The sequence below is a fragment of the Rhineura floridana genome, chromosome 1 (assembly GCF_030035675.1).
Source record: "Rhineura floridana isolate rRhiFlo1 chromosome 1, rRhiFlo1.hap2, whole genome shotgun sequence".
Classification (NCBI taxonomy): Eukaryota; Metazoa; Chordata; class Lepidosauria; order Squamata; family Rhineuridae; genus Rhineura; species Rhineura floridana.
This window is the reverse complement of record NC_084480.1, coordinates 237,862,145-237,889,813: the sequence shown is the minus strand read 5'-3', so window position 1 is coordinate 237,889,813 and position 27,669 is coordinate 237,862,145. Positions and strand designations below refer to the sequence as shown.

The 27,669-nt window shown below is 40.6% G+C and overlaps 1 protein-coding gene across 5 annotated transcripts in view; it reads right to left on the bottom strand.

Annotated features, from left to right (window-relative positions):
* Positions 1–27,669, bottom strand: part of PIEZO2 (piezo type mechanosensitive ion channel component 2) — a 417,861-nt gene that overhangs the window by 190,616 nt on the left and 199,576 nt on the right. For all 5 annotated transcript variants that reach the window (XM_061595221.1, XM_061595247.1, XM_061595237.1 and 2 more), the window contains exon 5: positions 2,315–2,477. In XM_061595221.1, the coding sequence (XP_061451205.1) occupies positions 2,315–2,477 (163 nt within the window). The remainder of the gene's footprint in view (positions 1–2,314; positions 2,478–27,669) is intronic.

Genomic DNA, 27,669 nt, shown 5'->3' with positions numbered 1-27,669 from the left:
TGAGCAGCATATTCAAGGAACAAGCTTGAAAAGTAAGAGTAACTAATAGTGAGCAAAACTACAATACAAAACAAGCTGTGTATTTATTACTGGTTAAGATCAAAATGAAATTAGAGCTATGAAAGCTTATCAGATTAATTTTCTTCATTTCATGGCACTTACACATTCAGCCTATTTATTCATAAGCTTCAAGAATGCTAACTCCATTCCAAAACCCCTTCAACAGTTAAAACTACATCTGCATTCTGTCACATAAATATGGCCATCTGCACCAAATCAGTATCTTTAATTCTTGCTTGCAGCTGTGAAGTTAAATGTTCTCTGTCTTGCTTTTTTCACTTTTTACACCTTTTGAATTGCATTGTATTTCACCGAGCCTGCCGTCTGGGCATTTCTCCAGATGAATTCACCTGCTTTAAATTGTCTAAGTCCTAATAAAAAGGGCCTGCAGACAAGCCTGCTCCAAATGTGCAGTCATTTAAGGGAGGTAATGAATTGGACAGCAGCCTAGGATCATGTAGAATTTTTAAACTTTATAATTCAATACTAATTAAAAACACACCCTTGGCTCATTCCAGGACTGCATTTCTTCTGTCCACTAATTTCCCCACTCCCTCCAGTACAGCTTATATATGTTTTATTTTGTTCTGGATAGAGGTATGTTTTACTTGTGGTTACAGTGCAGTATTATGAATGAAAACCTACGTATTCCCACTGAAATACACAGACATGGGCCCTCTCATATCTTCTCAGCTATATTATCACAAATGGCGAGGGTTTCGGGATGGCTGTCTACAAGTGCAGGACTATTTCATCTGAAGCCTTGACAAAACCTGAATCTCTCTCTGAGGCACTGCAAGGGTCAGGGATGGCTCCAGGGCTTTCAGAGCCCCTTGGAAACACAGTATCACCTTGGCACCATATCTAACTCCTCTAACAACCCCCCACAACAAAACTCCCTTTGATTCCTCCCCACTGCCCTCCTCCTAATCATGGCCTTCCTCTCTTGCCCATTCTCTTTAAGCTAAAACAAGTATTATCAAGTGTGAATTGTAGTGATGTGCTATCTGTACTGGACAGGTAAGTTACTATAAAAGCATCTGATTAAAGACTTGCTGGTCCACATCCTGAAACAAAGCATAGGCCAAAGTGTAAATGGGCATTATTATTTCACCCATCATGCTGTATTTGAATCAATAGTTTTATATCCTTCAAGCTGTGCCATATCAGTCACTAGTAGAGCATTCCAAACCAAAGACCCACAGGAATGAGAGAGTTTGGATTCAGTGGACCTTGGGCTTTCCTGGCTCAGCCAGCGTAAGTCTCTCACCCGAGCTGAACCAGAGATACAGTGGCTTAACTCCCTCACTCTGGCTCAGCTGGTGGAACTTAAGCTGGTGCAATTTACATTGGCGTAAATCCCAAAGCAGGGGTATTCTGGAGCAGAGTGGTGCAAGAAGAGTCTTACACCTATGCCAAACCCCTTTCACCTTAGTCACATGACCTAGCAATCCACAGTCAAATTGTATGAGCTGCTGCAATGACATAACAGATCAGAGGATTGGGCATAAAGCACCAGCATGCCACATAACCAGCTACTGCCATTGCCTCAACTGCATCAGAGTTCTTCTTCTGACAGGCAGCACAGCTGTAATACACAAAATAAGGTGGTTAATGACACCCCCCCACTTTAAGCACCATTTTACGGACTATTTATTTGCCCAGGATCTTGGAAACATGGTTATGTAATCCTGTTTACAAATACCTACAATGAAAAGATTTGTGGAAGTATGTGATGTTCATTTTTAACACAAATGCTTTTCCCCATTCACTGAAATGTCAGACTACAGTGGATCAAAGTTCCATAAATTGTAAGACCGCCCAAATTACCTATTAAAAATGGATATATAAAAATGAACTAAGCTTGATTGGGACACAAAACACTCTTTTAAAGGTAAACTTTACTCTCAGTTAAAATGCAATGATTCTTTTAATCAATATCCTGCTATTTTAATAAACCCTTAAGGCATTTATATATGAGCAATCTCATGTAAAACCACATGAATCCTGGCATAACTAATTGCACTGCAGATTGCCTTGAACTACTTCAGAAATAAAAGATGCAGCATAAAGCCACAACCTCATCTACTTCAGTCAGCATTTTCCAATTAATTATACTTAAGGCACATCTCTACACAACAACTTATGCTTTCTAGTGCTGACAATATTGTTGATGGTATTTTTGAACTTTAGAAGTTACTGCATTCAAATAAAAAAGTCTTTAAAAAATATAAGGTATAGTTTACACACATACCATGTCTTCACTTTCAAACTGCTCGTTGTACTGTCCTGCATCATCTTGCACTGATTTTTGAACAATATTTCTACAGACAAGCCATATGGCCAGGCTGGCAATGAACATACCGATATCAGGAACAAAAATTCGAATCCCATTGCCAGCATCTGCTCCTTTGACACTGTATGGAATTGAAAAGAGGAAGGGGAAAGTTTATATCAGTTCTTATTCCATTATTCAAACCTAGCTTGACTTTTTAATATAAGGAAAAACTGGAGAAGTTTTTGCATTATTCAGGATTGTGCACAAACTTAGTTGGGCTTTGTTTCTTCTCCTGGAATATGTGGTAGAGAAGGCAGTGATAAGAGACTATGCTACAGTCTAAGTGCAAAGACACATATTAGCTTACTTACCCCCATAGGTGCTTCTGACCATTTCTGAGTATGTAGTCATATGAGCAAATAAAGTATGAGTCAAGCATTATCAGTATGCAGCAATGCCTAATTTCAGAGTTAATTCTCAGTCTTTGAGATTATACACCTGGTTCACCTACTGGTTGGTGCAAATCTCACATTTCATTTGTCCAAATTGTGACTGAAATCCTGGGTTTAGTTCAAACACTACAGTATATCAAACCATGGTTTGTACTATCATTCAGAAATTAAATCAAATGTGCTCTACATGAACTTGCAAGCTGTAGTTCACTCTCTCCACCCATTCTCTGAGAATTCTGGATGCTATTCCCGAATGGTCTGCCTTGATCTATTGTTGGTAAAGTGACACTACACATGTTGCCCCTTTACTATTTGATTCGCCCAATGGAGTGTTGTAACAGAGGCCTTGCCTGAGTAGAAGTCTTTTGGCACATCCTAGCTATGTCAGTACAATCCTGACTTATCAAACACTCTCTTCTGTAGCATACGCCTCTTCCTCATTTATTCCATCCTCTGTTATTAGGATCAAACTATACGAGACAGAGGAGATCTATAATTCATAGAATCATAGAATAGTAGAGTTGGAAGGGGCTTATAAGGTCATCAAGTCCAACCCCCTGCTCAATGCAGGAATACAAATCAAGATGGCTGTCCAGATGCCTCTTGAATGCTTCCAGTGTCAGAGAGCCCACTACCTCTCTAGGTAATTGATTCCATTGTCGTATGGCTCTAACAGTTAGAAAGTTTTTCCTGATGTCCAGTCAAACTCTGGCTTCCTGCAACTTGAGCCCATTATTCCAGGTCCTGCACTCTGGGACGATCGAGAAGAGATCCCGGCCCTCCCCTATGTGACAACCTTTCATGTACTTGAAGAGTGCTATCATATCTCCCCTCAATCATCTCTTCTCCAGGCTAAACATGCCTAGTTCTTTCAGTCTCTCCTCACAGGTCTTTGTTTCCAGTCCCTGATCATCCTTGTTGCCCTCCTCTGAACCTGTTCCAGTTTGTCTGCATCCTTCTTGAAGTGCGGAGACCAGAACTGGATGCAGTATTCAAGATGAGGCCTAGCCAGTGCTGTATAATTGAATTGTCCCATGTTTTTGTTTTTATGTAAAAGGAGCTGCAAGGGTGGCGATATTTTGACTGGAGAAGCGGCACAGGAGAGGGGATTTAAAACCAGTTCGCCATGCTTTTTCTCTGATCAGGCCCAGAATCAGTAGATGGCAACCTAGGACAAATGCAAAGTTCCAAATGCCCCAGAGAGCTCACCATAGTGGATCCTGGTATTGCCTCAATTTATTTTTTTAATGCGCCACACTGAAATAAACAGCTGGAGCCACCTGCATCTTAATTCCTCCACAATGTGTTTGGACTCTGTCATGGCATTGTAGAGTGATTCTATATCAGGGTCCTGCAAAATTCTGGGGGAATTAAGATGGCGGCAACTCCAGCCATCTGGTCCACCCCTTCTCTCAACGCTGAAAGAAGAACCAAGTGGCTGGAGTCACCACTACTTTCAATGCTACTACCAGTGACTGGTGCTGTTTGCCATCACTACCTTGTAAGGAGGCATCAACGTTCTCAGCGATCACCAGAAATCTTTTTTAAAAAAACTTGTCACTGCTGTGAAATCGCAGAAGTGTCAGAAGTAACGCTGTCATTCTGGGGGCTTCCAGCTCCCAACCTGGTTTCCTAACAAACACTGTTGACCTGTGACAAAACCAGCACGGCAGCCAAAAGTCATTGGAATAAGAGATGTACTGCTGATGCAGCAGCAAAAAGTTTATAAAGAGAATGAAAGCCATTCAAAGAGAGGTTAAAGCTCTTCCACCATGACAGCAGCAAAGAATTTTGTAAAATGTAAAACCAAAAACATGTTAGGGGGAGACAGGTTGGGGAAAAATGATAAATATGGGGATGTACGTAGGAGGTGGACACATTGTCAGGCACTCTGTAAACGTCCCCCCCATCTGCCTTCCCAAAGTATGACAGAAACCATGCAATTGGATAAAGAGCAAGTTCGCCACACTTTAGTCCCTGTTGATTTCAATTAGAGCAAGCATGACTAGGTTAGTCTGGATCTAGCCTAAAGTTTGCAAACCAGTTTCAGACCATGATTTCATATTGTGATTTGCTAGCCAATCACAAACCATAGTTTGTCCATTCAGATGACATTGTGACAAACCAGTTAATCTTTGCAAATCATGGTTTAGTATGACATCTAAACTGGGGTATCACTTGAGGGCATGCTTGGTTAAAAAAAAGGAAGGTTTGAAACATCTCCTCCTTTTTATAGTTTTACAAAGAAAATATAGGGATGTACAGCTTGAAGCTATGTAGTGCCCAGGCATTTTGACACAGTATTTCACTTACTTTACCCATTAAATTGCTCTTCAAAAGAAAAACATTTATTTGCCTCAAAATGTTATGTTTTACTAGAAGCTCATTTTCAGAAGCATTTTATTTTACCAGGCCACTGAATCACCATTTCCAGAAAACTCCAGTAGTAATTAATAGTTAACTATTGACTAGATAGTAAGTTCCGTGGAATATTCTTCTTAACTCCCTGGAGGGCTTGGTGGATTTATTGAATAACATACAGTGACATTCTTTGCAATACAGTACTTGCATTACATGAGAATATTATATTTATGAGCTTGGGTGATACATCACACTTTCTTTAATAAGTAACAAGAATATAAATTTCCTTCATGCAACAGCTGACAAATGTGGACTGATTTACTGTTAATGACTATAGTTAAGATTGAACTGACCCTTGAAGATTCTGTTCTCACAATCTGTACAAACCCTTTTAAACAGTTAAATGATTACAGAAATTGGATTTATGCACATTCATCTCATTGCACACATTATATCCTCCACAGTTCAGAGGGCAGCATTCAACATCTGTTCTATCACAAATATGGCATTTTCAGATTTTGTGTGCTAGACCCTTATAGCTTCAAATCATTTACTAAAAGTAGGCTTTCAAGGATTTAGGCAAAAACCCATACAACTCCACCCACCCCCCATACACTCCTGTTTCTCTGATCTACAGTCAGTCAGTTCATCTTGGTCAAACAACTGGAAAGTTTTAAGCATAAACCATGAGGTTAATATGCAGAAGCATGCTGTTGCTTTAATTTTCATTCAGTTCATAAAATTAATAACAAACACCTGAAAGGTGTTCAAGGTCTTGAATACTATACTGAGTATAGACGCTGGGTGATATTCAATGCTAATCAGAATAAACCCACTGAAGTTAATAGACATGACTAATTTCAGTGGGCCTACTCTGACTTAGTTGAATACAACCTAATGCAAACAAAACAAAGAGACCGATTCCTTTTTCACCACTTGCCTTGAACTCAGAAATGCCTTGGCATTTCTTCTAATAGCTACACACCTTTTAATTTAGTTAATTAATTTAATTCTTATATATTAATATAAGAGATCAATACATGGGATTTTCCTCAGTGGAGTCAATCAATCCAACAACTTTTATTTGGATATGTTTTGAATGAATCTTATTATCATCTCTTCAATCCTGACCAAGTCATAAGTGCACACACAGAACAGGTATATAATACTATCAAGGTAGAATGCGATGTCAAGTGAAAATAATGGCAAAATAATGGCCAATGGATAATAGTGATTGTTTGTGTCACCATGGGGTTTTCCAAAGGGTATTTTCACAATTTAAAGAGTTTTAGAGCAATTCAGACAATCAAAGGAAGACCACAGTCTACAGACAACTTTTGCAAAATCTCATTTGAAATGAATGAATGTTTTACAGAAGCAATTCTTGGCATAAAGGCAGTCCTAAATTTTCTTCTATGGGAATTACTTGGGTCACTGAAAAACAAAAGAGAAAGCTGAGTACGATGTGCAATTTCACTTTGAAAAACTGGTCACATGACTCTCTCACAAACATGATTTTGAAGGTTGAAAGAACATTTAACAATTAATTATTTTAAAATTCCTTATGATAGCAACTTTTGACTAAGGCTACTAAGACACCCTACAAAGCTGAACACCTCATTTATAGCTAGCTGGATTGAATGTTTCCAGATTTTTAAAAGCGGCATCCTAGAGACAGAGTATCCTGTGTAGCATATGATGTGTAAGTTCAATGGATATTAATGAGTGTAATTTTTAACGCTAACGTTTCTAATACAGCACTGACAAATTAAACTGGCAAAGCTCTAGGATATCAGTCACAATAAGTGAATTGTACAGCAGACCCTGGAGACCAAGGATTCTTAAACTTTCTACTCATGGGGTGCACAAGATAGTTGAAAATTATAGAGGCCCACCAGCCACAAAATGGTGGTGCAGGGACAGAGCCAGTCACAAAATGGTGACAGAATTTGGCATAATCAGATGGCAATTACTGTTATTCTTTTCTACTGATATCTAATCCATCTTTGGAAACTTCTAAATTCTTTGCCACACAATCAAATTCAGCATCATCCTGCCCCCACCCCCCAGTGATGGAATAACATAGTGCTTGGATTATTACAAAAGCTCTTTAATTCATTGTAACAATATATTTTAATTCCTGCTATTGCAATGTAGAAAAGAGTATGTCTTCTGAAGTGAATTATAGACAAAAATCAGAAGTATAAAATGTATAACATTAAAAAACTACTTGACACAGACTTTAACAAGCATAAAACTTGCAGTTCTCCTGAAGAGTATGTAAAGCCTTCATAATCACTCACATATTTTGAAACTAAATGCACATCTCACACTCTCTAGACAGCTGTATTGTGAAAAAGAAAAAAATCTGTTTGGTAAAAGTGTTCACCCACATATCAACCAAACATTTGCCAAATGTTTGCTTTCCAAACATCATTATGCAGAGATCTGCTATTTAACAACCTGAATGCATGTGCCAAGGTTGGCAGCCTCATTACTGACATAAAGCACGCAACATTTATAGGTCTGTATGTAGAAAAAGCAGACTTGTGCCAAACGTAAATCCGGACACTCCCTCCATGCTATTTCTTATGCCTTATTTGTTTTCCTGTACAAGCCAAATTAGGTGTTCAATGCACTCCCATTTTTTTTTTAATGGTAGACCTCATGCTGCACATTGATCGCCCTACCATCAGGATCCTGAAGAACTGAATGCCAGTCCTATATTCTGTGCAACATCTGCAGCTGTGCACATGTTTCTATGCCTATTTATTCTTCATGTGCCAGTTGTGTGCCTGAGGTTGTAAAAATGCAGAATAAAAAACAAGACCTGACCAAAAAAAAAAAAGGGGGGGGGTCCATCATATCATACAAGGGAGAGGATAGACAGAGTTAGTGAAACTGGTGGAGTCTGATGAACACATTTATAGCTCCTGGACTATCTTGGGAGAAAAGGAGCTATGGAAAAGAAGAAAAGGAGCAATAGTCTCAGCAAAAGATCTGAAAACTGATAGGGAGGAGGACTGCTGGTGTAATCTGGAAAGCAGTTCCAAGACAAAGGAGTGGGAAGAAGGTAAAAATGACGAGAGCTAAGACTTGAAAGGAGCAAGCCACCATCGTCACCACACCCTAAGAAGAGCCTCCAGCTGAGAAGGGCAGAGGAGATGGTCATGTCACAGCAGACAACATTCAAATCAGATAAAAAGAGTGAGAAAAGCATTCCTACTGAGATTTATAGTCCAGTGTATGCCAGATCTTATAAAGTGATGGCAATTGCAAGCCAACATGAGATGTAATTTATGAAGTGGTTAAAGACTTGGACTTGGTTGATAAGGCAATATATGTTCAGATTCTACTGATGTGGAATCTAACTCTTTCATCCACTGATAACCAGTTTGTTCTTTCTGAGTCATTGGAAGCCGTTATAATTATGAATTCAAGGACCCAGAGTGGGCCAGGAGTTGTGGACTGATGGTTTCTGGCAAGTACTGAGGCAAAGTCTTGCATAAAAGCTCTCTTTTCATCCCAGGTATATTTTGATGGTCTTAGACATCCCCTTCCACCAACCAGTGCATTCATACCTAATACTAGGACCACAGATGAACCTAACACAACTCAGACTATGGATTAATATGACTATTTTACCAAACATTTTATTACATATCTGCATGTGATGTATGATAAAATCCTCCTTAACATTTTGTGAAAAGATACAAAGGACTCTAATCTTGAGGTTGTTTGGTTGTCTGTCTGGGGCTCTGAAGCAGAAATCAGGAACTAATAAAATGCAGGCACAGGAAATCATCCAAGAAGATGAGCCTAGTCCTAGCTTGAAGATCACTACACTTAATCACGCTAACATATGTTAATTTGGTCCCTACTGATCCTTATACATGTAGCAACTATAGCACGAAGTGGGCAGGACAGCACCCATAATGAACAAGATGGCTGAAATATGCCATGTTTGTTTCATTTCTGGGCAAAAGCTGCTTGCACCTCTGTACTAATTCTGACAGTTAGCAGGTCAAGAAGCCTTGGCATTCTGAAAAGAGCAGGTGGCAAACAACTATGAAGTCAAAACAATCAAATGCTATGTTGCAGCACACTGGCAAGCTAAAATGTGTAAAACAGAGCTATCTGAAAAATCACTGAAGAAACAAAGGTCCTTTTACTCACTTTTTCCCTCCCAGACAGATTATGGTAATTCATAGTCTACTTATGATTATGTACTATGGGGGTCTACCCACACTCACTGAAATTAATGTATATTTATCGGATAATTCCAACCTCCTGATCCAGGTTGCTGATTGGCATAACAGGTGTATTCAAATTATTGGTTAGTTACATCTTATTGAGAAGAGTGGGGGGAATTTATATTTTGGATTACTTTTTCTTCTTTCTTGCCTGCCTCTAACTGCCTTGCTTCCCGCTTCACAGGTTTTGCGCAAGCTGAAGGCCACAAGGCCTGAATACATCTGCCTTGGATTGGTATTTGGTAACTATGATTTCTCTTGATTTAATACACTAGGGAACTTAGAGCTTAAAGGCACAGGTAGTGGAGCTAGACGGGTAGAAAACATAATCATTGTATCTAGACTGTTTGCTTTGTTAATGCTATCTATCATCTTTTCAATGCTACTAATTCATATTTTTATTATTTTATTGTTAGTTCATTTCATAATTAACCATTAATTACCTTGTGCTAATTACTATATAATATAAAATAATAAATGCTATATAATATTTTTGTAAGCAGTCATGCATGGAGCAGGGCATGACGACAGGATGGCAAGTGAGGCAAAGGAATGAGGGAAGTAAGGATGGTGGGTAGGCGAGCATGGGGGAGCAGGCAAGTGAGCAAGCATGGGGGAGGGTGCTGGCAAGCGAGTGTGGGAGCGAGCGGGAGGTAGTGAGCAAGCCGGGGTGGATGGGCAAGTGGCAGCAAGCAGTTGAGACACAGCAGAGGTGGCAGACTGGTCAGACGGGAGGCCTAAATGGGGTGGCAGCAAGTGCCTAGGGTGGCATGCTGGAGGTGCCTGGGGGTGGAGTGAGGTGAGGGAGAACACAATGCATGGGATGTAGCCTATATCTACTACCACACAAGCTATTTGTCCTCTACTACTGAATTCTTTGCCAGCAGCACTTGAAACAAAGCACCCAAAGCTGGAGCGCATCAGGCAGGGGAACAGACTGGGGGTTGGTGAAGCTGGCTCAGTAGACTTTGTGGTCTCCTCCTTATGAACATGAAAGAGCCAATTCATAAGGGCCAGATAGCTGCTATCCCCTTGGGCAATGGACTGCATGAACTCAATATAGCAGCAGCTCTGATTCACAGGCCTGAATATTAGCACTGAGCATGCTCCTCTGTGTGTGTGTGTGTTTGGGTGGAGTGGGGGTGCAGTGCCTTTTAAAAAAACACACATTCATTATAATAAAGAATATTCCAAAATAACATATACAGCATAAAGACATCTAAACAGTATAGCCATATATAACAATGCACAATAACATCAAATTCCAGGTGTAGATGAGAAGGATTTCTATAATTATATTTTTGCCTTTCTCTGACAAGTAGGTCATCTTGTGGACTATGCTTAAAAGTAGCATTTCCCTATTCTGGATTGCTGTTAACCAAATCTGTATGAACCTTTTAGGAGTCCCATATCTGCATATACCAGTTTGGGACTTATGTCTCACTATATTTCCAATTAACAAAAGAAATAAACAACCTCAGGTTGTTGAAAATAAATCTTACTTTGGGTTTCTTAATTGCTTAAGCTGGCATGAGTAGTTTCTCCAGTATTGGTAAGTCCCATAGTTTGGTGTACCAGTTCTGTACATTAAGTCATGAAACATTTTTCCAGTGCTATGCAATAATCAAAAGTGCTGCCACAAGCATAAAGCCAATCAAGTCCTTAGAAGATGCTTCCATGTTATCACTAGAAAATTTGGATAACAAGCACAGGCTGGAGTCTTTAACCGGGGGGGGGGGATAATGGGGCTTATCTCAGCAATAACATCATCCCAAAACACATCTTCCAGAAGACATTACCACCACAAATGAAAACAGGAGCCTAAAGTCACATTCTCTGATCCTCCTCCCCAGATGCAGGCCATGTGAGCCGGTGTGAGATATCGAGCAGAGGGACCTTTTGTTCCATATGGCACTCCAGGCCTATGGAGTCTAGGGGTTTCCCCAAGTCTGTTTCCCATGCTGTTTTGAGACCATCAACTTTACTGTGGAGAGATAGAACAAAACTTTATAAATTTTAAAGACCAGCCCTTTGAATTCAGGTTTAGCATTAAGTACCAAGTCCCCGACAACAGGCTGCTTAGCTGATGTATGTGTAGCCAGCCCACTCTCAAGTCTTGCAGCTAGTGTGAATCTGGTGCAGTGGATTTAATAACATAAACTTGTAAGATGCACACCCTGTTGGAACACCTTAGGGCATGTGCTTGTTCACACATAAACAATAAAATAAAATATATTTTAGTGGAGAAAGCAACCTTATGTGATAGCTGAAAAGGAATTGGACTTATGCTGTCCTGGACTGTTAATATGAACAATGGCTTTTTATGGGATGCCGGGTGTAATAGGGGAATGCATGTTTGCATTTGTCTGTTTGATTAGGACGTTATAGGGTTAACCTGCCCAAATCACTTGGTCTGATCACGACCTGGCCAGGGGACACAACCATCAAGACAATGTGTCTGCCATTGCATATGTGTGGAAAGTCACATCCCAGTATGGACCATTCATGCCTTCCTTTGACCTACTGTGGTTGGAGCATATGATTGCCAGGGAGAGTCTGTATCAAGGACCTCATTATCCTGGAGTGTTTTTTTGGTTTTTTTAGAACAAGGTGGGTTCTCACTGTGATAAGGTGCCTAGATATAGGCAGAGGTTTGGTGAGCCTGGAAGGAGGGCTTCAAGGAACAAAGGGCTACTTCTGTGCAAGGAATCCCAGTGACAGCCTGGTGAGTTTAGGCACTGCTTGGACTAGGATAAATAGGTTGCATGTAACCAATTTTACTTTGTTTTTGTTCCAGAGGAGAATATACCCAATTTCTGTATTTGTTTCTGTATTGCATATATTTCCACAAGTCTCATATTTTTGTTTCTGTTTTAGTAAACTCTTTAATCATTTTATCAACCTGGTGTGGTCTCTCTTTGTTTTTATCACCCATGCCTGAAGCCACTATACTGCACTACCTAAAGAGGTTTCAGGGAAATTTGTAGGCCTTCTTAAATTATTTAATCCCTTATTTGGTGGCACCAAGCTCTTAACGGAGAGTGGGGGGTGCAAAGAGAGGGGTACACTCTCTTGTGGCCAGATTTGCCTTCCCCAAGCAGCCAGGGATCCAGAGTGGCTGGGTGATGCTGTCAGAGCCATTGTTTCTCAGTTAGCAAGTCTAACCACATATTTTGTGTTGGATGTTACTCTTGTCATGGTAGGAATAGGTAGGGTTGAAACAAAATTCTGTTGAAAACTTTTGTTACTGTAATGCTTGGCAGCAGTGCTTTAGAGCAAGGGTGGAAAACCTGTGAGTCCATATGTTGCACTCCACCTCTCAGCATGGCCAGTGGTCAGGGATTATGGGAGATGTAATCCAACAACATCTGGAGGACCACAGGTTCCTCGCCTCTGGTTTAGAGACGATCATGGGAGCTTACTTTGGGATGGATTAATCAGTCTATTTCTGTTATATATGTCATATTTGCCACTGGAAGTATATATCCCCCACACTTTTTAAAATCAATTCCTTTAATAGTAGAATGCTAGATAGCCTACATTTGCTGGCTATAACCATTTTTTTTACTGTTTTTAAAAGGCTCCTTATTAATTCCAAATGCTCCCTTCTTATAACACCAAGGCAACCAAGTAAAATATACAGGTTAGTAGATACTGATTATCCAAATGGAGACGCCTCTTCAGGAGAATCACTTCAGGGGAGGCACAAGGGCAAGGGCCTGTCCCCCTACTCAAGTGGGGGAATAAGGGATACCTGCTTTTTAACATTTGCCTTCTGGAATGGTTCCACCTCCCTGCTTGATAACACCAGGTGGAAACTGAGGGATGAGGGAGACACCCCCCCTGAGACTTCAACTGAGTGTTTGGGAGGAAGAGAAAGATGTGCATGGGACAAGATCAGCTGGGGAGTGCAAGAGGGGGCTCAATTACAGTGGTCCTGGGCAAGGGGAAGCATGGTGTAGGAGGAGGGGCAGGCCAGGTAAGGGGCACACGACATAGACAATTGGTTACAGTAAACATGTGTGCCAGCCCCCTCTCCAGCCTGAGAAATGATGGTTGTCTTATCAGTCAGTCCTCAGGTACAGAATTGTTGTTCTTGAACACCAGGTAGACTTTAAATAAGATCTCCCTCATCCATGACTTGATTCTGGATGAGGAAGCTAATTTAGTCTGTGTCGCTGAGACCTGGGTGGAGCAGGTGGAGTTGGTCTCACCCAGCTGTGACCTAGGTAATCAGGGCAGATTCAGGGCAGACTCAGGGGTCAGAGAGAGGGGGTTGTTGTGGTCTGTAGGGATTCCATTTCCCTCTCTAAACTTCCTGTCCACTTGAGTGAGGATCTAGAGTGCCTATATACCTGGTGCTGGGTAACTGGGACAGATTGGGGATTCTGCTTGTTTACTGCCCGCCTTGCTGTCCAACAGTCTACCTGCCTGAGCTGTCAGAGATGTCTCTGTCTCGGGGACAGTGTTGAAGACTCCCAGATTGTTAGTTATTCATACTGAGGCCATTAATTCTGGAGTGGCTGAGGACTTCATGGCTGCCATGACAACCACAGGGCTGTTCCAACACGTCATCAGCCGAATGCATGTGGCAGGCCACATTCTGGATCTGATCTTCTCAAGTGGACATGAAGATATGAAAGTAGGGAATATTAACATCAGCCCCTTGTCATAGCTGGATCACCTCCTGCTGAGTTTTAGGCTTTCAGCATCTTTTTACCTCTGCAGAAGCAGGGGACCTACTAGGATGGTCCACACATGGAGGTTAATGGATCCAGTTGGTTTCCAGATGGCTCTGGGGGATTTTCCAACTGATTTGACCGTCAATGCCCTGGCTTATCTGTGGAATATCCAGATGGCCCAGGTTGTTGACCCAATTGCCTCTGAGCTTCCTCTCCCGCTTTGTAGAGTCCAGTCAGCTCCTTGGTACGCACCAGAGCTTAGGGCAATGAAACAAGCAGGAAGACAGCTTGAACACAAGTGGAAAAAAATGGCAAACAAATACAACTGAACACTGGTAAGCGCTCATTATCGAAACTACTCTGTGGCAGTGAAGGCGGCAAAGACAACATACTTTCTGCTTCCATTACATCTTCATTATGCCATCCAGCAGAGCTTTCCCAGGTTGTATGAGGCCTTTTACACTCTGGCCCACAAGAAGTCATGGAACCAATGGTGGCTCACTCTGACATGTTTGCAAAGCATTTTGAAAGTAAAATCACTCATATCTGCCAGGATCTTGACTCCACAGTTAAAGCGGATGAGTCAAGAGGTGTCCAGAACACTGTTTTGTCCTGTTGTGTTGGATGAGTTTCAGTTAGTAAGGCTTGAGAACATGGACAAGGTGCTTGGTTCACACCAGGCAACTACTTATTGTCAAAGATTGTCCCCCTGGGGTTCCTTGACCTCAGCACCCCAAGGGGGTTCTTTGCTTCTGACAACAGTCCTAATTCCCTTGGGCCACTGCTTCCCAGGCAAACTCTCCCTCTTCCAGGATTAGTTTTACAGTAGAGCTGCCACCACCCCTCTTTTTAGCTCCCTACTCTGAGGAAGGGGACCTCCGAGTGCTAACTGAGATCCTAGAGCAGACCTATTATTACTCTTTCTGCTCTGGAGCATTAACCCACATTAACCAACGGTAGTCAGTAGCGTCGAGTGATCAAGGACTGAATTTAGAGTCATTAGCCCCAAGCAATACACATCATTAATAAAAGGGTAATTTATTTAAAAGAAAAGATTATCCTAATCATGATTGCATAGGAGTATATCTGATTCAATTCAATAATCATACAAATGATCAGACCTGCCTTTCCCCTCCTTCCCCTTTCCTCTCCCTTTCTCCTCCCCTCTTCCTTCTTCCGCCTTCTCTGCCCACTCCAGCCCTCCGTCCCTCCCCCCCAGTCAGTTTTACCTATCCTAAACATGATTGCACGGGAGTAAATCCCACTGAACTCAATAAACATGTAAACGACCACATCTGTCCTTCTCCTCCCCTCCCCCTCCTGCCTGCTCCCATCCCAGTCCTCTCCTCTGCCTTTCCACCCTCCCTCCTCCCTTCCCCATCCCCTGTGGTCAGTTTCACCTATCCTAAGCATGATTGCCTGGTGTGTGTGTGTAAATCCCACTTAACTCAATAAGCATGCAAATGATCAATCCATTCTCAGCAAACTTGCACAGGATCCCATTTCTTACCTCCCGGATTAAAAAGCAGGGAAATTCACTAATAGGCAAAAAACCTTGCGGTTTAAGAATATACCTATAGCCCACAGATATTTCTACCAAACTTTAAAAAGCAGGGAAATTGGGCAGCTAGAGTGAATGCACCAGGGGAGCAGGAGACCTGAACTCCTCTCTCAGATATTGTACTGCCCTACAAAGTTGCCAAAATGCAAACACAATTTGGGTTGGTCTTTCACAGTCCAATCCACTTGCTGTGTAGCTTGGAAGAATTTGGTAACATGTGCCTCTGAGCATATGGTGAGTGGTGGCAACACCAGCAATCAGCCCAAAGAACAGAAAGACGACATGTAGTGTGCTGATCTTGTTTTAGCCGGGAGGAAGCAACATTATTAAGACAGTTGATATAGTTCAGATGGTCACTTTAAATATGTCTGATTTACTTTGCAATTTTAGTGAAGTTTTCTATAGGAAATCATTTTCTTTTGCTTTTGTTTCTATGAATATGTGAAGTACAGCAACACTTTGAAAATTTATACTAAAAAAACTCCAAACATAACTGTGGAATAACAGCACTGACTTCTGCAAAATAGTCTCCAGTGGACCTCAGAAGTGTCTCAATTTGCACAAGCTAAAACAGTGGGAGGTGAAATATATAACAATAGATAACAATGTTGGCGCCAGGCGTACCTCATCAGGGAGAGAATTCCATAATTCGGGGGCCACCACTGAGAAAGCCTGTTTTCTCGTTGTCACCTTCCGGGCTTCTCTCTGAGTAGGCCCCTGTAGGAGGGCCTTTGATGTTGATCGCAGCGTACGGGTAGGTTCATATCGGGAGAGGCGTTCCATCAGGTATTGTGGTCCCAGGCCGTGTAAGGCTTTATAAGTTAAAACCAGCACCTTGAATCAAGCCCGGAAGCATACAGGCAGCCAGTGCAAGCGGGCCAGAATCAGTGTTATATGTTTGGACCTCCGAGTCCCTGTTAACAGTCTGGCTGCTGCATTTTGCACGAGCTGTAGCTTCCGAACCGTCTTCAAAGGCAGCCCCACATAGAGTGCATTGCAGTAGTCCAATTTAGAGGTTACCAGTGCATGGACAACTGAAGCAAGGTTTTCCCTGTCCAGATAGGGGCGTAGTTGGGCCACCAACCGAAGTTGATAGAAAGTACTCCGTGCCACCGAGGCTACTTGTGCCTCTAGTGACAAGGATGGTTCTAAAAGAACGCCCAAACTATGGACCTGCTCCTTCAGGGGGAGTGCAACCCCATCCAGGACAGGTTGAACATCCACCATCTGGTCAAGGGAACCACCTACTAACAGCATCTCAGTCTTGTCTGGATTGAACCTCAATTTATTCGCTCTCATCCAGTCCATTACCGCAGCCAGGCATCGGTTCAGCACCCTGACAGCCTCACCTGAAAGAGATGAACAGGAGAAGTAGAGCTGCATGTCATCAGCATACTGGTGGCAGCGCACTTCAAAACTCCTGATGATGGCACCCAGTGGCTTCATGTAGATGTTAAAAAGCATGGGGGATAGTACTGACCCCTGTGGGACTCCATATTGGAGGGCCCAGGGTGTCGAGCAAAACTCCCCAAGCACTACCTTCTGGAGACGACCTGCCAAGTGGGAGCAGAACCACTGCCAAGCAGTACCTCCGACTCCCAGATCAGCAAGTCTCCCCAGAAGGATACCATGGTCGATGGTATCAAAAGCCGCTGAGAGATCAAGGAGAATCAACAGAGTTACACTCCCCCTGTCTTTCTCCCGACAAAGGTAATCATACAGGGTGACCAAGGCCATCTCCATGCCAAAACCGGGCCTGAAACCCGATTAAATAAAGTGGTTTAAACATAGTAGGCTGAAAACATGCATCCTCTTTTTTCCAACAACTAGAGTCATTGCTAAAGTAGCAGCATATTGTAATCAGTCTGATTTTACATTAAACTGCAGTTTCAGGTCCAACTGTTAATGCAACCAAAATAGAAATAGACCATAAACTGCAGTTTGAAACAAAAAAGGCTATCTTCACCATCATATGACATTGACCAATAAAAAGGCTTTGAAATTAATAAAAATAAATTTGACACAGATTTCTAGGATGAATAATGAGGGAAATAAATTTTTCTAGTTTAGATTCTCTGTAGAAACATTAGTAACACAGGAAAGAAGCAAAGTAAGAAGAACACCAACAAACATACAAAAATATTATTCCCCATCTTTGGAGATGGCAGATGTCGCCACCACTCACCATATGCTCATAGGCACAGGTTACCAAATTCTTCCAAGCTACACAGCAAGAGGATTGGACTGTGAAAGACCAACCCAAATTGTGTTTGCATTTTGACAACTTTGTAGGGCAGTACAATATCTCAGAGAGGAGGTCAGGTCTTCTGCTCCCCTGGTGCATTCACTATAGCTGCCCAATTTCCCTGCTTTTTAAAGTTTGGTAGAAATATCTGTGGGCTATAGGTACATTCTTAAACCGCAAGGTTTTTTGCCTATTAGTGAATAATAATATCCAATCATTTTGTTTATCTGAGTTATAACCCTTTCCCAGAAGTTGTTGATTTTTAACAAGTCCACCATATATGAAATCAACATAATTTCCTCCAGATTTCCATCAAATATTACTTTCAAAATATTTTTGTAGTAATTTCCTTTTAGATTAACACATGGATGACCCATCACAAAAATGTATTTCTACTAATAATCTGAAAATTTTATACCTAACATTTTTCTTCCTCTTCTTTTATATTGGTTTGCTTTTATTTCATGTCATGCAATTAATAATTAATAAATCAATAGTTTAACTTGATATGCTTGGCCAATTGTTTTTTTTTTTTTTTAACAAACTCAGTCTTTTATCAACATTTCCAACTCTTAAATACTTTAGATAAGAAACTGAAAATACTGAAACCATCGTCAATTTCTTATTCCCATTTTACCAACCAATTCAGCTTTTATTAATTTACCTTCCTTTATTATGTCAGCAAAGCTTATAATTTATTTCTGGACCACTCTGCTGTTTCACCAACAAATCTATTTTTATACAAAAAAGTTACATAAAAGACTGCATAAGAGAAGTTTTATAAGACAATGTATTTCTATATCTGTCCCATGTTTGCAGAAAATATGGATTTTAATTTTGATTGTTTTAATTGAGAAGTATATTGGAACATTATGGAAATGTAAAAGCCAGTGGATAATTAAGTTCTGATTCACATATTAGTCTGGGAGGTACAGATGAGATGAATTCATGTCAGAATTAACAAACATCAACTTCCTCAGGAATCCCTAATCTACTTTGTTGGACCTCTAATCTCTGGCAGAGACTTCACTATTACTAGAGAAATTAACAGCAGGCATTGACGTGCTAAAAGCAATTTTTCTGGGAAAGCAAATGCAAGGTTTTGGAAGACTGATGTCCCGTTGGAGAGACCAAGTGAGGTTATATTGCTGAGGTATAAATGAAACATGAATCATCTGCAAGAATATCTTAGAAGAGGCAGCGTTATTTTTCAGAAACCTTGGACATATTATGCAACCACAGTATACCAACAAACATGATCATCTTTGTTTATTGTTTGTGCTCCAGTTGTTCTTTGAAGTCTCTTTATGATTTATTCATGAATAAAAGATCAAGAACAACAACATTAAAAAGACAAAGACAAATTATTATAGCATACTGGCTATAGCACTTTGGATTAACTGCAAAACCAAATTGCTCTCCAGATTCAAACAAAGACTAGTTTACATGCTGCTGCTGGTAAGCGTACCACTATATGTTCCTCAACTACTGGTGTCTACAGGAGGTTAGACTATGCCAAGAAAAACATTGGCAACAGTCAAACAATTCACTGCTCAAACAACAACACCAATAAAATAACATGCATCAGATACTTGTTTCCATCCAAGACCCTGAATTAAATGGCATGAGAAAAAGCTGGAATTAATTTAGCTGAAAAGAATATAAGCATACAGGGCGGTAGAACCACTATCACTTAGAAATCCTATGCAAATATTTCGCCAAATGGTCTACTGGCAAATTAAGACAGGCAATGTTTTGTGGCATAACCTCTTTTTATTACATAAGCCTAATGGAATTGCTGTAGTGGTTAGAGTGTTGGACTATTACCTGGGAGACCAGGGTTCAAATCCTTGGTCGGCCATGAAGTTCACTGGCTGACCTTGAGCCAGTCACTGTCTCTCAGCCTAACCTACCACACAGGTTTGTTGTGAGGATAAAATTGAAAGAGGGAGAGCCGTATATGTATGCCACCTTGAGCTACTTGGAGGAAGGTAGGCTATAATGTAATAAATAAATACATACATAAATAATAAAGGTGGGATATAAAAGAAATAAGAAATAAAATAAAAATAGGCCAATATATGGTAATTGGCAGAAACAATCAACTAATTCTTTCAAGTTACTTAGAAACTCATGGTAAAGTTACAAAATTAACACATGGAGAATTTTTTCCCTAGTATTGTGACTTAATATGTAACTCATGAAAGCATTTAACTTTTATACTTAAAACTATTTTTGTCAGTAGCTAAACTTAATATTTATTCCAAATTATCTTAAACCACATATTATTTTCAAAAATGGTGGATGAAGCAATAGCCCCCAAACGTAGCTTTTTTATTGCTGTCCTTTACTGCAGAGGCTGCGATATACATCCATCTCTGTGTGTATGAATATATATATATATGAATACACACACACACACAGAGGAGAGAGAGAAAGCGAGAATGTTTAAAGCATCACAAAGCACTTCAAACAACAAGTTTGATCTGGATCAAGGACGCAGTTGTATATTAAAACTATATATTTATTACAATGAGAGCCAGTGTGCTGTAGCGGTTAAAGTGTTGGACTATGACCTGGCAGACCAGGGTTCGAATCCCAACACAGCCATGAAGCTCACTGGGTGTCCTTGGGCCAGTCACTGCCTCTCAGCCTCAGAGGAAGGCAATGGTAAAACTACTTCTGAATACTGCTTACCATGAAAACCCTATTCATAGGGTCGCCATAAGTTGGAATCGACTTGAAGGCAGTCCATTTCCATTTTTCATTACAACAGTGGAGGCTGGTGGAACCTAAACCTGGTGCTTTAGAATACCTCTGTCTTGTAGTTTAAAAAATGAATAAAGGCGGCCGGGGAGGGGGTAGGAATTAAAAGACAAACTGACACTCCCTTACAAACACACACACTCCTCTCTCCCCCCCCTTTTAGTTTTACATCTGATACTCAGTGGTTGAGAATAATGGAAAATTCATTACCAAATCTGAATTGGGTGGAATTCTAGCACATCCCTACTACTGAGCCAAGTTATTTCATTAACTCTGGTCACATGATGACTTTGCTATCTTGCTATCTTACATAGTCTGTCACATTGGTGTAGCCACTTGGGCTGGCTCTGGTAAAGTGAAAGGGGCAAGTCACTCTCATCAGAAGTACTGTAGCAGGGGACAGAATTTTGTGAAGGCTTTCATATTGCTTTTTAACTGCACAACTCACTTAATTGGGTTGCAACTGTGACTCAGCATATAAGGTTGAACCAGCTCCACTGCATCCACGATACCTATATTTTCTCTGTAGCACTGGCTGTTATATTCAAGTCCATTGCTGCACCTCCACAAATATGATGTTCACACACAAACAATAGACAAGCTGATACAGCTATATTGCAAGAAAGAGAAAGCTCCCACACATAAAGATCTGAGTTTTTTCCACAGTTGGTAAAAATTACATTCATAGGACTAATCCTACAAAATAAGGTTATTGTAATAAGAGTTTGGCTGTCAGAGAAACAAATTATGGGCTGTTTTGCAACATCTACAAGTAAGGTGACATGCACAACAGAAGTGATACATGTTGAACACCAAGATGTTTCCCCCTTAGACATGCTGTAGCCCTCTTGGCAAAAATGTTTCTTTATGTCAGCTAAATAATGCATCATGAATCTGGACTGTTAAGCTAGTTTCTCAAGAACTAATATTACTATTTCACTTGGCAACGTATCTGCTGTGTTTAAATTGCTAATGACAAAATAATGAACTGACTTTAATAGAAGAACACAGAAAATTAACTCCTTGAATGATAGATGCCCTTATTTTTTGTGAATATAAAATTTCAAGACACATCTTTTAATTGCCTAGTTGCTTCTCTCTCCCTCCCCTGGATCACAGACAGTGTATTCATGTGTAGATGCATGCATACACACACACTTTGCTTTTTCATGGGGTCTGGATAAATGTTGGATCAACTGGAATTAAAAGGATCCTCTTGAATTTGTATGATTTTACCTGGGATCCCCCCCAAACCTGACCATCAAATTAAAATAAACACTGGTTATCTGCACAGGGGGGGGGAGATATGGTTTTAGCACTTGCTTTGTTGTTGTTGTTATGTGCCTTCAAGTCGATTACGACTTATGGCGACCCTATGAAGCAGCGACTTCCAGTACCATCTGTCATGAACCACCCTGTTCAGATCTTGTAAGTTCAGGTCTGTGGCTTCCTTTATGGAATCAATCCATCTATTCTTTGGCCTTCCTCTTTTTCTACTCTCTTCTGTTTTTCCCAGCATTATTGTCTTTTCTACTGAATCATGTCTTCTCATTATGTGTCCAAAGTATGATAACCTCAGTTTCATCATTTTAGCTTCAAGTGATAGTTCTGGTTTAATTTGTTCTGACACCCAATTATTTGTCTTTTGCACAGTCCATGGTATCCGCAAAGCTCTCCTCTAACACCACATTTCAAATGAGTTGATTTTTCTCTTATCTGCTTTTTTCACTGTCCAACTTTCCCATCCATGCACAGAGATCGGGAATACCATGGTTTGAATGATCCTGACTTTAGTGTTCCGTGATACATATTTGCATTTGAGGACCTAGCCCAATGATATTAATACAAATGATAGTTCTTCATAGATCTTCATGATTTTTACATAAGATGACAACAAGAACACCAACAAATCACAGAATACATCTACAGACCTATGATTTGATGGGACTGAAGGGCTCCCTTGTAAAAATCCTGTCTTGGATCCATGTTTTTGTACTATGGCAGCACTGGGAATCACCATATCTGTGGTTTTATGGTACAGTTAATGCTGATAAATGTGATCCATGTTTTGATGATGATTGGCAGGAAGAACCTATGGGAAAAAAATCAATTCCAAAAGGTTCCTTTTTACTGGAGGTGACATTTGTGTGTACAATGCACATACTGTATGTATCTTCTCTCTCTCTCCTCCTTCCTCCCTCTACCATGCACTCCATTCTAATTTCTATCCCTGTTTTCCCCTCAGCACTCACTTCTCCTGCGGCAACCTAGTTTCTTCTCCCTCACTCTCCTCTGTCACTCTGTTTTCCTCCAAATCTCACAGATTGCTCTCCTTTCTCCCTACTTTCCTACCTGCTCTTTTGGCTGCTCCAGTTTCTGTTTTGCTACTCAGATAATGATCTGAGCTTTGAAAAGCACATACAGTTGAAAAGAGTAGTAAGAAAAGGGAGAGAGGTAACCACCTTCAGCTCTTCATGATCAAAGGGCAGTGAGGGGGGGCTCCTTCATGGGGACTAGGAAAAGTCCTCAAAGGCACCATTGGTGACCCACTGGCAAGCCCAGTACTAAACCCTTTCTCTAAACTACTTCTGTATCCCAAGAAAACAAATTTTGAGTCCAAGAATATTTGATTTATACTACTGTCAAGTTACTGTTTTGTGAGGATGAGATGCAGTCATGTGGCATCTGCTTCCCCTGCAAAACACCTGGCTATTCAAGTGGGTGTGGACATCATAGTTACCATGGCAATCAAGTGGATGGTGACAGGAAAAGGCGCTTGCAGTATCATGTGCTCCCTTCACCTTCTTGAAAGTGAGAAAAGAAGCTTATTGCCATAGTAAGCACTTCCAAGTTGACAATGACTTACTTTTCAGAATGAAAGATTAATTGCAACCTGATGAGACAGCCAAATGCAGACACACAGAAAAATAAGAAATAAACCCTCTGTTTGAGTTTCATATATAGTCCCAACCAAAACATCTTGTTAAAATCGGATTGCAATTGTGGAAATGAGTTGTCCTCACAATTTGCAGCAGATTGCTTCCCTAGCATCAGCAGGTGCAAGGGAGTCCCAAAGAAGGAATGTGCATACCAATATGTTGCATTTTTAATTGCTGCCAGCCATCTGAACTGGCTCACAATATTTCAACTGTACAAACCAGCCTCTGTGCTTCACTCTGTTCTTGCACAGAAACATAAGGGTAGGACAGGAGTGTAGAGAAAAGGGAGACCTGCAAGCAGAGCAACACATTCTGGATAATGAAAATTGGGGGAAATCTTTCTAGAAGAGCATTATAGAGGAGTTCTGATGACCTCCCAGTTTATATTTCTATAATCCCATTTGTTACAAACATTATCTCCCGTGCAAAAGTTCTTCTTGATTGCCTCTGGATATTTTTGTCTCTGTATTGTTCCTTCAGATGTCCTCCTTAATTATCCTGTGATTGTGCAGCATCTGTAACAGTGTATATGACTCATCTGTATATAAACTTGCCAAGATATCACTAAATCAGTTTTAAAGCATGTTAATTTAAACAAGGGAAAGTCAGTGTACATGGCATGAACTATGATCCTAAACAAACTTCAGTAAGACCCACTGATGTTCACGTAAGAGTGAGTAGAAGGAAAGGACACTACTTTCTACAACTCATATACTCAGAACATGTGATGTCCTGTGTGGCCCTCTACTTGCTATGCAAGAATAGCCACATCTACTATTTTATTATGCTAACAGTCATAGGTATTTTAGCTTAGACAGGCTATAATATGATTTGGACAAAATGACATACAGAAGGTATGATGAAATATCACAATATAGTGTGCAAACTTTCCACTTCTTCAGAACTCCTCATCAGGTTAGATGGTAAATCTATGCTAGATGTAGCCATCTATGTCTATAACTATTAGGAGCCTTAAGAGCAAGATCAGCATCAAGGATCAGCATAGTCAGCATCTGAGGGCCCACACTCAAGCAGAATGCCCAGTGACAAGAGGCCCCTGGACCTGTTATTCCTCTTTTACCATTGCAACCTGCTTATTTACCAGCCTTTCATTCTGGCCCTGACAATGGTGGAGCAGTAGGCAAAGGGATCAGTAAATGCCATTGCTTGCTTCCTGCCTGGCAAGAAAGCAAGTGGTAGTAGCACTATGTTGGTGGGGAGGGTATGGAGATGGGTATGTTTCTCCTTCCCAATATACCTCAGTGCAACCAGAAATTTTGAAATTTGCAGAGTAGCTTTGCATAATAGCTACCTCATTTGAATATCTGCTACCTCCTCCCGCATTCCATCTTAGAACTCTTACCAGATGTAGACACAGATGGCTACCAACCAAACAATTTCTCTCTCTCTCTCTCCACCCCTTCCACCTCCAGCTTTGTTCACCATCTAGTGTGATGAAGATTTCTAGAGAATTTGAAAGCTTAAACCCTATTTTGTGACATTTTGATTGGTCTAATACAGGTATTATTACCCTGATATAGATTTTGGATTTTTCTCATGGGCCAACACAACTACCTCTACTTTTTGTATAAAATCCAGAACATTTGTTAATATAAAGTAACTGAATTATATAGTGAAAAAATAAGATCAAACATATCAAAGATCAGACATGTAATCAGCAAAATCTAGCTAGGGGCATGTGTATAGAAGATGGTTTGTACTTGCACTATTCCTAGCTGGATCATCATCATCATCTATTAGATTGATTTGTTGCTTGCTACCTGAAGGTCTCCAAGTGACTTACAACATTGTTAAAAAACAAAATAAACATTTCATACCATAAAACAAAATAATAAAACAAAACCATCCGGATACAGCCACAGACAGCTTTGGCAGCACACTAATATATCTTAGTCTATGAAATGCCTGGGAAAAAAAGATAAGTCTTTACCTGGAGCTGAAAAGATGTCAATGAAGGCACCAGGCAAACTTTGCTGGGGAGCACACTCCAGACTGGGAGCCACAAAAGGGCCTTTTCCTTGCCACCACCCTCTGACCCTCCTTCAGAGGGGGGACCTGAAGAAGGGCCCCAGAAGAATAATGAATAATATGCAAATGGCAGCTACAGGAATAGTCCCTAGGCCAATATAGCCACCAACTGCACAAATGTAGCAGTAATGCTAGTCAGATTTTCAGGATCAAGATGACCTAAACTTAGTAGCTCCTTTCCTGTCAAACAGCTAATTGGTGATTGCGGATTGACAGGTACACATATATGCATATTTGGATTAGAAGTTCAATCTAGTACTGACTTTAACTCATTTCTAAGGTAATGTAAATATCCACAACCTCTAGGAACTTATAGAGGCCATTGCAAGCTCGCCAAGTCTTTGCCTAAACTGTCTACTTGTTATCCTATACTGCATAAAGCTAAAGGCAACCAAGTCTGGAGCCCAGATAGGCATGTGCACTCCAATGTATTCTAAACAGATGCTCAAATAAACATTTTATACACAAAGTTATCATAGAAATCATTGTCTGGAAGAATATGAAAAACCCACAGGAAAAAATCTATCATCAATTCAATTTTCTTGGTTCCAAAGAAATATGAGGGAAGATCCATTATTGATTTGAAAAACTGCCCCGTCCCATGTGCCCTCCCTCAGTGTTCATTTATTTTTCAATGCTTTGTCTACCACTGTAGATATGTTATGGAAGTGTTGTCACCTTCAGTTCTACAGCATTATGAGCTTTGCAGCCACAGTCAGGAAATGAAGAGGCGAGACAAGGTGAAGTGTGGGTGAAACAAGGGCCACATTTATTTAGATAAGGTAATGTACCTTGGGATCCTGCTGGGAGGAAGGGTGGGATATAAATCAAATAATAAATAAATAAAAATAAAATAAAGCCAATTAAGTGATTGATTATGCAAAATGATCTGCAGACATAAAGTATGGGACAGAACTCTTAACCAATCAGGTGAGGACAACCTGCCATGGGAAAGGGGGTCGTCCAAGCTCAGCCCCAACCCCACAAAGTCAGAAAGAGGCGTGGTGGTGGAGCAGGGGTTAAATAGTCACCCCTGCCCTGCCACGACTTACAGTGCATGACCATGCATGGAGTTTTGAAGCCACGCCAGGACTTCCCCTGATGTGGCTGCAAAGCCCTGCCACTGACAGAGCCCTGCGCGCCTGTCAGCAAAGCAGGAATTGTCATTCACACCTGCACAGTTTTATCCCCCATACATGCATATTTAATTTGAGGTCACACTATACCACAGGTTTGGCAGTCTTAAAAATAAAAAAAACCACAGAAGTGAAACATGCACTATTTTAAGTTTATACTTGGGCACCGTAAACTAGTCTGACACAATATTTATGCTGAACTGGAGTATTGCTGCATTCAAAGCCCACCCAGATAGTAACACCTGGTTTGTTTGTTTGTTTGTTTAAAAAAATGCCAGGCACAGATTTCCATCAGGACCACAGCTTGTGGGAAAGGGAAGGTTAAGATCTACAGGCACCAAGGAAACTCAATATTCTAAAAAGCTAGCACACCTAGTGTATGCAGGTTTGGGTGACTGTAACAATAATCTGATACTCAAACAAAATACCAGTCAAGTCTCACAGCAGACATACAAGTCACAATGAAGTAACTCCAGATGATAGAATAACAATTTTTTGAACTTCCTGAAATGTAAGAGATTCTCATAAGAGTGATGACTATTACATTGTGTTACAGTTATCCTTTACTGTCTCAAAAAATCAATAAATACACAACTTTTATTTTAATCTATGATTTAATGGAAAGGTTCTTTACACAAGCCATTTCCTGAATCTGGAGCTGCTTTTGCTCAAGCTTCAGCATTTAAAAAAGTTATCTCATGTGAAAAAGAAGACTGCTGGACTCCAAAAGAATGCTTATATAAGGTTTCAGACAACTTAAATAGCTGGTGTTGCTATTTAGAAACAACAATAGTGTACAAAGTAAGAAAAAACCTATGTAATCACAAAAAGACTATGGTAAGCATGGTATTTTAATGTACTTCCTGAATTGTGACCTTCTTAATTAA